General features: G+C 37.4%; 1 protein-coding gene across 4 annotated transcripts in view; it reads left to right on the top strand.

The window, feature by feature from the left end:
• SAMD8 (sterile alpha motif domain containing 8) overlaps nucleotides 1-13589 on the top strand; it is a 59361-nt gene that overhangs the window by 22668 nt on the left and 23104 nt on the right. For 2 of the 4 annotated variants that reach the window (XM_045783374.2, XM_045783375.2), the window contains exons 3-5: nucleotides 5721-5816; nucleotides 7799-7916; nucleotides 13266-13416. In XM_045783374.2, coding sequence (XP_045639330.1) covers nucleotides 5721-5816; nucleotides 7799-7916; nucleotides 13266-13416 — 365 coding nt within the window. Of the gene's footprint in view, nucleotides 1-5720; nucleotides 5817-7798; nucleotides 7917-13265; nucleotides 13585-13589 lie in introns of those variants that run through there. The other 2 variants (XM_045783376.2, XM_087863006.1) reach the window with 2 other exon arrangements.

Here is a 13589-nt window from a genome sequence, read left to right as displayed (position 1 = left end):
TCAGATCTCTTTTTCATTTTCTTGCACACGAATACTCCCAATATCCAGCAAATGTGTCTCTGTTGGAGAGCTACATCTGGGCCGTTGAACACATTTTGCCTGCTTGGAAAGAGAGGCAAACATACTTAGGACTTTACATCCCACCCGCAACAGCCCTTAACCAATGACTGATGAGATGGGGTATAAATATTTTCTTTTTCTTCACTCTAATTGGGACAACTTTTAGGTCGGACCTACACTGTTTCGAAAATTCCACACAGGACTGAGGCATAGTTAACCCTTGCCATACTTACTCCACAAGGCTTTGTTTAATGTTTCACTCTTGCCTTGCTTACTCGCCTTCCTGATCTCATTTCCTCACTATACTAAGGTTTCTCTTGGGAACACTGCTACTCACTTTCACACCCATCTTTGTTTCGGAGTTTGTTTTCTAAACTTGTGTCACACAATTCCAAAACCTTCAGCACATCATAAATAGAAAATTAGAAGGAGAAAGGGATGCCTCTATAGGCATCCCACTTACAACAGTGAGAAGATGGCTGATAGCCATAATAGCAAGGGAAGAACCAGAAGCACTATAAAAAGCAAACATAAATAAAGGAGAAACTACTCCAGTCAGGAGCTTAACCTTCACTTCTCAATAGTCCCTGAGGTCATTACCATGTTCAATGCAATAATCAGTGTTCACAATCATGACTAAATTACCAAAGAAAATTAAATTTTTATCCAGAAAAAAGAGGCGTATCCATGTGTAATGCATTTTAGAAAACTTTGCATCAAAATAAATATGAGATATTGAGTAAACATTTCCTCACAACACTTCACTAAAATGACAGTAAAAGGAGATGAGGGGGAACTCTATAATCCCATGAAGGCAAAAACAATGATAATGATGAAAATTTGGAAAGTAGAATGCTGAACGCCTGTTTTAAGATTGGGAACGGGGGGGGGCACCTGGGTGGCACAGCGGTTAAGCATCTGCCTTCGGCTCAGGGCGTGATCCCAGCGTTATGGGATCGAGCCCCATATCCGGCTCTTCCGCTATGAGCCTGCTTCTTCCTCTCCCACTCCCCCTGCTTGTGTTCCCTCTCTCGCTGACTGTCTCTATTTCTGTCGGATAAATAAATAAAATTAAAAAAAAAAAAAAAAGATTGGGTATGGGGACTAGCAGTGTCCAAGAGGTGAGTTTGTTTGTATTTCAGAGCTCCAGAAAAACTCTCAAAACAGGTGGCACCAAGCATCTTTCGTGACCAGGTACAGATAAATATGGGAGAATTGGTTGAAAAGCAATTTATGAAGCTTTTAGACCTTCTCGATTCCAACGGAAGATAGGTGGTATATTCTCCAGACTAGTTAAATGTGAGGGTCTCTGGGATACCATGCTCGAATGAGAACAGAGGTGCTTGTTTTCAGTATGTTTTCAAGGTGATTACTGTAAATTTACATACTGATCACTGAGACTTCTAGCTCCCTTCCTTAAGTAGCCAGACTTCCCATCCCCACTCCTACCCAGTGCCAGTTCTCTAAGCAGGAGAACAGATTCCTCACCTTGGAAAACCTGCACAAGAGAAAAGTACTGTAGGTATTGTGGTAGGGGAGATATCCCTATCTCATCTCTATCACTCTACAGTGGAACCCACAACATGACAAACTCAATCTATGCACACAGAGCATCAAATTGGTTTTTTAGTACTTCACTGTTAAATATGAATGGTCAGTCAAGAATGACCAGATATTTAAGGAAAACAGACCAACGCAAACAGAAAAAAGCAAAGTAGGAAACACAAAATAGGGATCAGAAGAACACTTCAAAAAAATAAGCATGTTCTCACAGATAAGAGATGTTACATTTTATGAGACAGTCACAGTAGGCTATAAAAAAGGAAAACTCAGAGGAAAAAAAGCTTTTGGAAAATAAAAAAAGTAGAAATTTAAAATCCAGCAGAATAATTGGAACATAGATTTGATGAAATTGCCTAGTATGTAGAACAGATGAAAAGTAACAGAGAGGGGCTCCTGGCTGGCTCAGTCAGTGGAGCATTTGACTCTTGATCTCGGAGTTGTGGGTTTGGGGCCCCACATTGGGCATAGAGATTACTTTAAAAAAAAAAAAATCTTAAAAAAAAGTAGAGGAGAAAAAGTAAGATTAGTCCAGTTGGCCCAACAGTAAACAAATATGGGTTCTAGAAAGAAAACAGAGAGAAAAGGAAGATATTACTTAGGATATACTACAAGGAAATTTCCCAAATTCAAAGAATGTGACTTTACAGATTGAAAGGGCCCACGGAGCACCCAGAATGGAGAATTGGAGGAGAAATGGAGAATGGAGGGCCCACTAAGCACCCAGAAATGGAGAATTTCAGAACACTGGGTATAGACTGAAGATCCTAAAAGCTTCTTAAGAGGCAGAACAAGTAACATACGAAGATTAGAAATCCACATAGCATCAGACTTTACAACAGTGGAAGCTAGAAGACAAGAGCAATTATCTTTAACTTTCTGAGAGGAAATAAGGTCTAACCTAGAATTCTCTGTCCAGGCAAACTATCAATTAGTTACAAGGCTAGACCCAAGGAAATTTTTAAGTTTGCAATTCTTAAAATATTTACTTTCCAACCCCACAGCTACTAGAATTGCTAAAATGAAAAAAATCGGTAACAACACCTGATGAGGATCCAGAGCACCTGATAGTCTTCATATATTGCTGGTAGAGATGCAAAATGACAGAACTGCTTTTTTTTTTTTTTTTTAGGATTTTATTTATTTATTTGACAGAGACAGCGAGAGGAGGAACACAAGCAAGGGGAGTATGAGAGAGAGAAGCAGGCTTCCCGCCGATCAGGGAGCCCGATGCAGGGTTCGATCCCAGGACCCTGGGATCATGACCTGAGCTGAAAGCAGACGTTTAATGGCTAAGCCACCCAGGCGTCCCCAGAACGGCTTCTAAAACAGTTTGACAGTTTCTTAAAAAGTTAAACATACCCTTAACATAGGACACAACAGTTTCATGGCTCATGGTCTTAATTCAAAACCACCCAAAACTGGATATATCCAAATATCCATCAAATATCCAAAATATCCATCAACCAAAGAAATTATAGAGAAGAATGGATAAAGACTTATACATGGAATAACATGGGTAAATTTGAAATATATTATGCCAAGTGAAAATAGCCAGATCCAAAAGGTATGTAAATAAATACTGTGTGATTCCATTTATATGCCATTCTGGGAAAGGCAAACCTCTATAGGACAGAAATCAGTTGAATGATTGCCCCAGGGCTAGAAATGAGAGAGGGGATTGATTACAAAGGGACACAGGGCAACTTTTTGGAGTGATGAAAATAAATCTTTATTGTGGTGGTGGTTATATGACTGAATACGTTTGTCAAAACTCATTGAACTGTACACCAACAGGGGTGGTTTTTTTCTGGTTGTTAATTAAACCTCAATAAAACTAACAGTAAAAACAAGTTTAGGGGGTGCCTGGGTGGCTCGTCAGTTGAGCGTCCCGACTATTGGTTTCTGTTTGGGTCATGATCTCAGGGTTGTGAGATGAAACACTGCATGGGGCTCCGAGCTGGACCCGGAGCCTGCTTAAGATTCTTTCTCTGCCCTTCCCGCCCCGCCCCGCAAAAAAAAACCCAAACAACAAACAACAACAACCAAGTTTATCCTTCGCCTGTGTTTCTCAGAAAATAACTGGAGGTTACACACCATCAAAACTAAGGAGTAAACTGAAAAAGAGGAGGACATGGATTCAGGAAACAAAGAATCTAATACAGAAAAGAGGAATTTCCAAGATGATGGTCAAGTTTTATTTCAGAAAAGAGCCATATAGGAGGACTAAAAAATGTAACCATACTAAGTTGGAAAAAAAAGAAGAGCTCTAGGAGAAATTTCCCCAAAAAGAAAAATTGAAATTGTAGAATAGTTTGAAGATGAAATGTGATGGCACACAAAAAACAGAGCAACCTTAAAAAAAAAGTTGTATTTTAGCTTTAGAGAATTCTAAGAATGTCTACTACAAGAAAGGGATTTAATCATTGTTCTCTACTGACTCAGCTGCAAATGATATTTACAACATATGTTAAGTAAAAGCCAGAAATTATTTTTTAAAAAATTGTGAAACAGTATTGAGAATAGGGGAGGAAAAATGGTGGGAGTGGGTGGCAGGGGGACTAACTAAAAGATATAATGCTAAATAAAACAGAAGAGTGAAAGTGATTGCCTCTGGGGAGCAAGAATTAGGTAGGGTTGGGGCAGAAAATTTATTTTCATCCTAAACATTGTGAAACATTTGTATACATTTATATATATACACATACACACACATATGGACATATATATATATATATATATATATATATATATATATGTATGTATTATACACATAGAGTTTTTTTAAATGTTCATTTTAAAAGTGTATATAGTTAAAAGTCACTTAAAGAAATCGTTCTTTTAAAGATGTATTTATTTGAGGGGGGAGGGGCAAAGGGAGAAGGAGAGAGAAAAAATCTCAAGCAAACTCCACACTGAGCACAGAGCCCGAGACATGACCATGACCATGACCTGAGCTGAAACCAAGAGTCAGATGCTCAACCGACTGAGCCACCCAGGCGCCTCAGGAATCTTTCTTTTATCTGAAAATTTGATATGTGAAATAACCCTTTCCCCAGTAATGCCAGATAAATAAGGCACCAATAGATTAAAAATACAGAAGAGGAGTCTTTTTTTCTGAGGTAATAAATAAAAGATAAGTCCCTGACTAAAGATGATTGATTCTCTTAACTCTGAATAAGGTTTGAAGTAGACTATTAATATCATTCTTTCAGATTTCATGTTTTCTTTTTAATAAATACCTTTATTTCCTTAGTTATAAAATTAACACATTATTGTACAAGAATTTTTAGTGGAAATGTACAAAGAATAAAAATAAGACAATAATCCTACCAGATGACCTGTTTGCACTAACTCATTTTCATCTTTACTCCCTTCCCTCCTCTGTCTCCTTTTCCTCCTCCTTCTCTTTTTATGTATATATTTATTTATTAAGATTTTATTTTTAAGTAATCTCTACACCCAATGTGGGGCTCAAACTTACAACCCTGAGATCAGGAGTTGCGTGCTCCACCGACTGAGCCTGCCGGTCGCCCTCTCTCTTTCTTTCTAAATTAAGAAATGTGACATGTATTTGACTAATGAATAACCACTGGAGTTGTGGAGTTGGTGAAGAAAGAGGAATCAATGGAAAAGAGAAGGAAACAGGGATATAAAACAAAGGAGGGCAGAGAGAAATAAAGGAGTAAAACAAAACAAAAACTCTATTTACTGCCTCTAAAACAAAACCAAGTTTATTATAAGAAAAAAAAAAAAGTCAAGTTCAGATTCTTCAATTAGCGCATCATGCAAGAAGTGAAACTTTTCCCATTGGTGTTTGTGGGCAGTTCTGTACCCAGGTCTACCGTGCTACAGGGAGGAAGAAAAGGGTTGTTACCTCTTCACAGACAACCATTAATTGGGAATCACAGACAGCAAAGAGGTTTTGATAAATGGAATACTTTATGAAACAGTTTTTTCCCCCCAGTTTCTTTAAATACCATCTCCTAAAAGAGATAAAAGTTATAGGAAGCAATTTAGAAGAGTATCTTACTGCAAAGGGTGTCATTTACGTACATACACTTCTTGTCAGTCCAAAATGTAATTTTTTTCTGTTCCAGTGTTCCTAGAATCCCATGGGCCTTTGCCATGACAGAAGTATGTGGCATGATTTTGTGCTATATTTGGCTCCTGGTTCTTCTTCTTCACAAACACAGGTACCTCAGTTATTCCATTAAAAGACAAAGTATTTTGACTGTCTTGGATAAAGTTCATCAAACCTTGTCTCTTCCTTTGTAGTTTCCCTGTTAATTTCCTTCTTTAGTCATTATGGAAAATGTTTTGGGTTTGATCAACAAGAAAATCACTGTGAGGTAATACCTACATGTTTAGTAGTATTCTGAATATATTCTGCAGGCAAAGATCAGAGATGGTGATGTTCAGCCATGAGCCAACCACAAATAGTCTAGCCGTAACTTTCTTTGAAAACAAATCAAAAATGTCATTTTCTGTAGAAGGATAGAAACTACTCCAAGAACAGTCTTTGGCCAAGGGCAATGTTTGGATGAAAGAAATTCTCTGCTTGGAGGAGGCCCATTAGAAAAGGGATTATTTTGCCTACCATATACATCTAGTTAGGTGGCTTGCTTAAGATGATACAGGAAATTGCTGAATAGGGAAAGTGTTTCTTTGGCACTTTCACTAAGAAATATAAAGGAAAGAATGTAAGGGGAGGCTTCTTTCCTACTTTAGTAAGGGGAAATTACTTGATTTAAGTAAAAAAAAATCAGGCATAATGAAAAAATTTGAAGAACTGTAAAGTTTGTGGATCTGCTCTCCATTGTCTGTGGACACTGATGAGGAATAGGGACACTTTCTTGAATTTTTTATCCTTTCTCCTCACCAGGAGGTATTTGAGGTAAACCAGCGATGTGCTTTAGGTCCTAAGCAGCAGTTATTTCATTGCTTTGAAGGTGAAAAGAAAGGTCGATCATTATTGTTGTCACACTTTTAGGCTGTATTGTGTTTCATTCTTTCCCATTTTCCAGCAATATTTTTAACTCTGGATTGCTTAAAACCAGAGGTGGTTTAAAAACATGTAACATCACTGCTGCTTTCTGGTTTAATTTTGGCTCACAAGACCCCTTGAATTTGAGTTTATCCACTCTTCAAACCAAGGAAGAATTTACCCGGTAGGTCTAGCAAAGCATAGCTGTGGCCAGTTAAATACAAGTTTTGGTGTTTAATTGGTCGAAGAAAGTGTTTCTTTCTAATGTGGCCTTTGTACTGCTTTCATTAGAATCCCCGGGCTTCTTGTTAAAATGTAGATTCCTAGGCTCCATCCCAGGTATACACACTAAAATATGAGATCTCTTAACTTGTGTTCAATGCTTTTTTGAGGGTGGAAAGAGCATTTTGAAAACGTGTAAAGCATAGTCCCTGTGCTTAAGATGATTATAGTCTGTTTTGGTTTGGACATCTTAAAAAATTAATATGACAGCACAAGTGATAATACAATGCAGTTCAAAATTTTTGCTAGGTATACTTAATATAAAACTTGGTATTTAAAAAAACTTAATATTTTTATACTTTAAGTTAGGACAAGTTAGAGAATGTTTAGGATAGCTACTATCAGTAATCAATTTACAATGTTATTTATGAGCAGAAGTTCCCTAGAATCATGTTTAATTTTACCTCTCGTAAAGTAAATAATTTATGGGCAATATATGAATAACAGCACTAACATTAAGAGTCAAGATAGGTACTAGTCTTACTTCTTTCTTGCATATTTCTTTTACTTTCTCTTTAGCCATATTTTCTTATCAAGAAAATGACGCTCTTAGGTCAGCATTGTCTGACATGGCAGATACTAGCCACATGTGGCTATTTAAATTAATGAAAATGAAATAAGATTAAAATTCAGTTCCTTGGATGTATTAGTCACATTTTAAGTGCTCAAGAGCCACATGTAGATACCTGATTGGACAGTGCAGTTATAGAACATTTCCTTCATTACAGAAAGTTCTCTTGGACAGTGATGCTTCAGATCTAAGATTTCTCTAAGATTTCTGTCTTCTTCAGAGAATCTAGTTCTAGTGGTTTTCCTGCATGCTCTCCTTTTACATAAACACTTGATGCCTGGAGTTTTTTGGTTTGCTTTCTTGTGATCTTTCTCTCTTTTTGGTCGCTCTGTTCACAGGTCAATACTTCTCCGAAGGCTCTGTAGTCTGATGGGCACTGTATTCTTGCTTCGCTGCTTTACCATGTTTGTGACCTCCCTCTCCGTGCCAGGACAGCACCTGCAGTGTACTGGAAAGGTAGCCTGCTACCTTCTTTATCATTCTTTCTTATTCTTGGTGGGTTGATGGCACCATATATGTAATAGAGCTAAGACTTTGCTTTTAATACTAAAATGTTTTTTAGGGGTGCCTGCGTGGCTCAGTTGGTTAAGTGTCCAACTCTTGATCTCGGCTCAGGTCATGATCTCAGGGCTGTGAGATTGAGCCCCCTGCGTCAGGCTCATAAGCTGGCCATGGAGCCTGCTTAAGATTGTCTCTCTCCCTCTCCCTCTGCCTCTCTCTTCTTTCTAAGGAATGAGTGAATGAATGAATGAAATGTTGAAAATGTGCGTTTTTAGTATTTTCAATACCTGTAATAAACCTCTAGAAATAATTTGGTAGAAATCTTAAGCCAGAATCTACCCCCTGTTACATCTGTCCATTGATACTGGTTCTTTGCTGTGGAGCTGCAGTAAACAAGTTTCTTTCAATTATCGTTTTCCCTTTCCCACCATCCTGAGCATCTTTAGTTCCTCATATTGATGTGGAAGTGTTGGGGTTCGAAGAACATGATTAAGAAAGAATTATTGAAACATCTTGGGTGTAGTTAGGTGGTTTTATTAAAGCACAGGGACAGGACCCATGGGCAGAAAGAGCTGCACTGGGGTTGTCATGGGTGACTGATTATATGCTTTCAAGTTGAGAGGGGGTTAGGGGATAGTGTTAAGTCTCTAGGGAATTTTGGAAGCAAGGTTTCCAGGGCATTGAGGGGGCTAGCTGTTGTTAGGAAAAGGTCATTTATTACTGTCTAGTAAAACCTTAGTCATGAGACCCTTCATATGCATATCAGGGGTCCATTATCTTGGAGGATGGCCACTAACATGTATCTTGGGGGATAGAGATAAAGGAAGGAAGTTTCCAAAGGAATTTTTATATATTAAAGGAGACTTAAAAGATCTTGGAGGTCAGGATAATGTTAAACTAAAATTGCCTTTTGCCCTTAGCAAAGTGTTAACATCGAGGCCCCTGAGTTCCTAGAGGAAGGTCACTCTGCCTCTCTCAAGGACTTGTCAATGGGCTGTTAAGTTGCAAGGAAATTTAACTTTTTTTCTTTTGCCTTTGTTCTCCACATCAATATGACATGACTGTGGTCCCTTCAATGTCCTTATCATGATACTCCTTTTTATTTCAGTTTGACCATATTCCATTTAAAATAAAGTACCCACTATTCTAAACTTGACTCTTTGTTGGGATATACTAAATAATGGCTACTTATTATTTTTGTTTTAAATTTTGTAGCTTGTTTTGGTATATTATAGACAATATCTTCTCTTCTGATTAAATTGAGAGAGTGGAGATTATGCAGATGGGAACAAAAAAAAAAACAAATAAATTTAAAAACCTGAAAATCACCTGTACTTTATATACAGAATTGGCCTTTGTTGACTCATTAAATTTGGACAAAAGAATTTATTATCCTACTTTTCTAACCTTCCATGCTTTAGTTATGTATTGCCAAATATTCAAGTATATGTGTTAGCACCTTTGTTGTTATTTTAATATCGTTTGTATATGTGTAAAACAAAATTACATGTCCGTTTTGTTGCAGTATAAACAGCTGAAATGCCAACAAGGGAAGATGAAACAGCCAAAGGGAGATCAATAACTAAAAATATAGCCTGAGCTGAAGGGTGACAAAACTTTCTCCAGGTATTAGGAACAGGAGACTGACAGTAAGCAAGGGAGAAGGGTCAAATATGACACTTCGGATTTATTGTGAAGGCAATGTTTTTGAAAATATATAAATTAAAAAGTAAAAGCTCACATCATCCCCTCTTCTTTCACCCATCCCATAAATAATCCTGTTAACAGTTGGGTATATAGCCACATAGACTTTTTTTTTTTTTTTTTTTTTTTAAGATTTTATTTGAGACAGAGAGCACAAGCAAGGAGGAGGGTCAGAGGGAAAGGGAGAAGTAGACTCCCGGCTGAGCAGGGAACCTGATGCAGGGCTCGATCCCAGGACCCTGACTGGGATCATGACCTGAGCTGAAGGCAGCTGCCCGTTTGACTGAGCCACCCAGGTGCCCCCACATAGACTGTTTTTAAGCATGTTTACACACTCACATAAGTTTATATAATAGATACTTTTTTTTTTAAGATTTTATTTATTTATTTGACAGAGATAGAGACAGCCAGCGAGAGAGGGAACACAAGCAGGGGGAGTGGGAGAGGAAGAAGCAGGCTCCTAGCGGAGGAGCCTGATGTGGGGCTCAATCCCAGAACGCCGGGATCACACCCTGAGTTGAAGGCAGACGCTTATCCGCTGTGCCACCCAGGCGCCCCTATAATAGATACTTTTTAAATAAAAGATAAGATTATATTGCTGACATGATTCTTTGGTTTATATTTTTTTAATAGTATATAGTTTACTTTTTTCTGAAGAAATACATATAGCCATATGTAGCCATATGTTACATTGTATGATTTACCAGTGTTACATTGTATGATTTACCAGTTTCCAAATCATGTACATTTGTGTTGTTTTCAAATCTTACTATTTATAAATTGTGCCATTGTAAATGTTCTTATGCATTTATGCATTTTCCATTATTTAATCATCTACTTAAGATAAATTCCTGGAAGTAGAATTATGAAATCAAAGAATATGCACATTAAATACACATTGCACAAATGTCCAGTAGAAAAAACAAATTTTTCACTACTACCAACACTGTATGCATGTCAGTTTTCCCACTCCCGTGCCAGCACTACTTACTATCAATTATTGGAGTCATTGCCATTCTGATTAATGAAAGGTGATGGTATGAGACTTATACAGTTTTATGTTTTAAAGATTTTTATTTATTTATTTATTAGAGAGAGATCATGAGCAGAGGGAGGGGCTGAGGGAGAGGGGTAGAGGGAGAATGGCAGAAGGAGAGAGCCCAACTCTGGGCTTGATCCCAGGACCCTGAGATCATGACCTTAGCTGAAGATAGAAGTTTAAGCCACTGAGCTGCCCAGGTGCCCCTACAGTCTTATGTTTTATATTTAAATATTTACTGTTTTGAATTTATTTCTGCACATGGTGTGAAGTAGGGATAGAACAATTTCCCCCCAAGTAGTATGGTAATTGATTAGGTTTTAAAGAATAAAAATATAAGCTTATTACACTGAAAAGAGAATTTCCTGTAGCTGAGGAATTTAATTGTGGGTCTGCCACTAAAAAGAATGTTATATGTGCATAGGCCTGTAATGTGTGCTACAAAATTAAATTAGATACCATTCCTCTACAGTATGGATAGCCCTTTTTCTGTCTCTAATGACTGTTTTTCATTATCAGTTAGTTATATATGGACATTTCTATTCAAATCTGCCCTAAATACTGTTAATTGCTTTACATTACAATATAACCTACTTATTGACCTGTATTATTTGTAGCAGTTGTTAAAAATAGAAAGTTAAGGTGATAGTAACTAGCAATCAAGTCCCTTACAGTAAACTCCGTAGGGCATTTTCATTGAAATAAAGTAATTGCTTGAAATCTCATTCCCAGAAGTAGGAGGTTTAGGGACAGAACCAAGAACCTACCTATTTTTGAAATGTAGCAATGGGCCCACCTTAAGGAAAGAAAATACAGAATATTTGAGACATTTAAAATTGGAAGGGACAAGGATACTTGAGTAACAGAGCAATGATTGTTTTCTTTTGACTGGCATCACTTGTTTCCTGCCCTTGTCTGAGAGAGATTTTCCTAGCAGTCTCTGTTCTTCACTGCCGTATTCTTATTAGAGGTCTTGGAAGAATCAAAGAATAGAATAGAATCAAACCATGTGTATTTTAGTAACTTTTCTTTCCTTTTCTCTAATAATAAATCCCTCTTCCTGTCCTCCCCTTCACTGAGGCAGAAAGGGAAAGCTAGGTAGCATATAATCAGCAGGTGAGATTTCTAATGAAATTGTGTTATCCAATGAGGTTGTTCCTGTTAATTAGCCATAGTAGGATCTTTAAAACATAGGACTTTGGTTTTTTGTTTGGTTGTTTTTTTTGTTTTGTTTAGTGAGGTGTTTTTGTTTTGTTTTGTTTTGTTTTTTGTTTTGTTTTGTTTTGTTTTGTTTTGTTTTGTTTTTAAGATCTGACTTTATTAAATGATTCATGAACTGGGCAGCACCCCAGTAAGTAGAGAGGCCCTCTAAGACATAGGACTTTGGAATTGGACTTCCTGGATTCACATCCTGGTTATGTTACTTACCAGCTGTGTGATCTCTCTAAGCCGGTTTCCTCAGCTGCATAATTGAATCACTTCATAGGATTGTTGTGGAAATTAAATACAGGAGCACATAAAGCACTTAGCGTGTCTTACACATAGTAAATGCATGTAAAATTTTAGGAATTCTTTGTCCTGTTATTACATGTTAAATGTCTTTTTTAAAAAGAAGGACCATTACTCAAACTCTTCTTCAAAATGGATTGCTTTTTTAAGCTTACGTTTGGGAGTTGGGATTGGGTTTGGCTGTTAATAACAGGAAATTCCAGATGGCATGGTTTAATAAACAAACAATGGTTTACTCTCTCTCATAAGAGAAATCTGAAATTAGGTCATGTGTAACTGTACGGACTTATCAAAAACCCATGATTCTTCTTTCTCCTCTCCTATCCTAACACTTCTGTATGGAGTTACCAAAACCCATGATTCTTCTTTCTGCTCTCCTGTCCTAACACTTGGCTTGCATCCTCAAGGCCATTTAGTGGTCCAGGATGGCTGCTGAAGCTTCAACTATCATGTCTGAGTTGTAGGCTCAAAGAAGGAAAGGTGAAAGACTTCCTCCTAGTTGTTATCTCTTTCTTTTGTAAGTAGCCCTCCCAGAACTCTTTTACACTTCCACTTACATCTTAATTGTGTAGAACTTAGTCACAAAACCACACCAAGCTGCAAGGAAGGCTAGGAAATGCAGTGTTTTGGTTGAGTTCGTTGCTACCTCAAATAAATTTGACATTCTGTTACCAGTGAAGAAGGGGAGAATAGATATTGAAAGTAGCTATTGTCTCTGTCATAGCCTATTTCTTATTGGCAAGAACAACCAGCAAATAAATACTACTGTATTATTGGATTAAAAACTTGAAAATATTTTGTGTAATAGTGACCTTTTCATTGTAAAGGAACTCTTAATAGAGAAATTTGAATAACATTGATTTCATGTAATTACCAGAATATTTCTGACCATCCTTTCTTGATGTCTGGAATTAATTAGACTGGGAGTCTGGTTGCTTTTGTTTAGATCTTATTTCTAAGTCATTCAGCATTTCAGTTTCAATGTGAGTGGATGTTTGGAAGCCCCGACCTCTCTAAGCTCTTGAAGCACTAATTTGTAGCTTTCTTTATAGATATATGGCAGTGTATGGGAGAAACTGCACCGGGCCTTTGCCATTTGGAGTGGCTTTGGTATGACCCTAACTGGTGTTCACACTTGTGGAGATTACATGTTCAGTGGCCACACAGTCGTCCTAACTATGCTGAATTTCTTTGTCACTGAATGTAAGTATCTCTTTAGTGCTTCCATGCATATTAGATGACTGGCTGCAGAGGAGGCTGTGGGAAGGGTGTCAAGTTCTGTGAAGAATGAGAGTAATAGACTGACCTAAGAAACATGTGACTTAGAAGCATTGGAAAGAATGTGGTTTTAAAACGAGCTTTCTGTCCTTTTCCCA

Source organism: Ursus americanus, chromosome 6, assembly GCF_024610735.1.
Source record: "Ursus americanus isolate L20-20 chromosome 6, mUrsAme1.1.p, whole genome shotgun sequence".
Lineage (NCBI taxonomy): Eukaryota > Metazoa > Chordata > Mammalia > Carnivora > Ursidae > Ursus > Ursus americanus.
The sequence above is the reverse complement of the archived record's forward strand: the minus strand, read 5'-3'. Positions and strand labels throughout refer to the sequence as shown.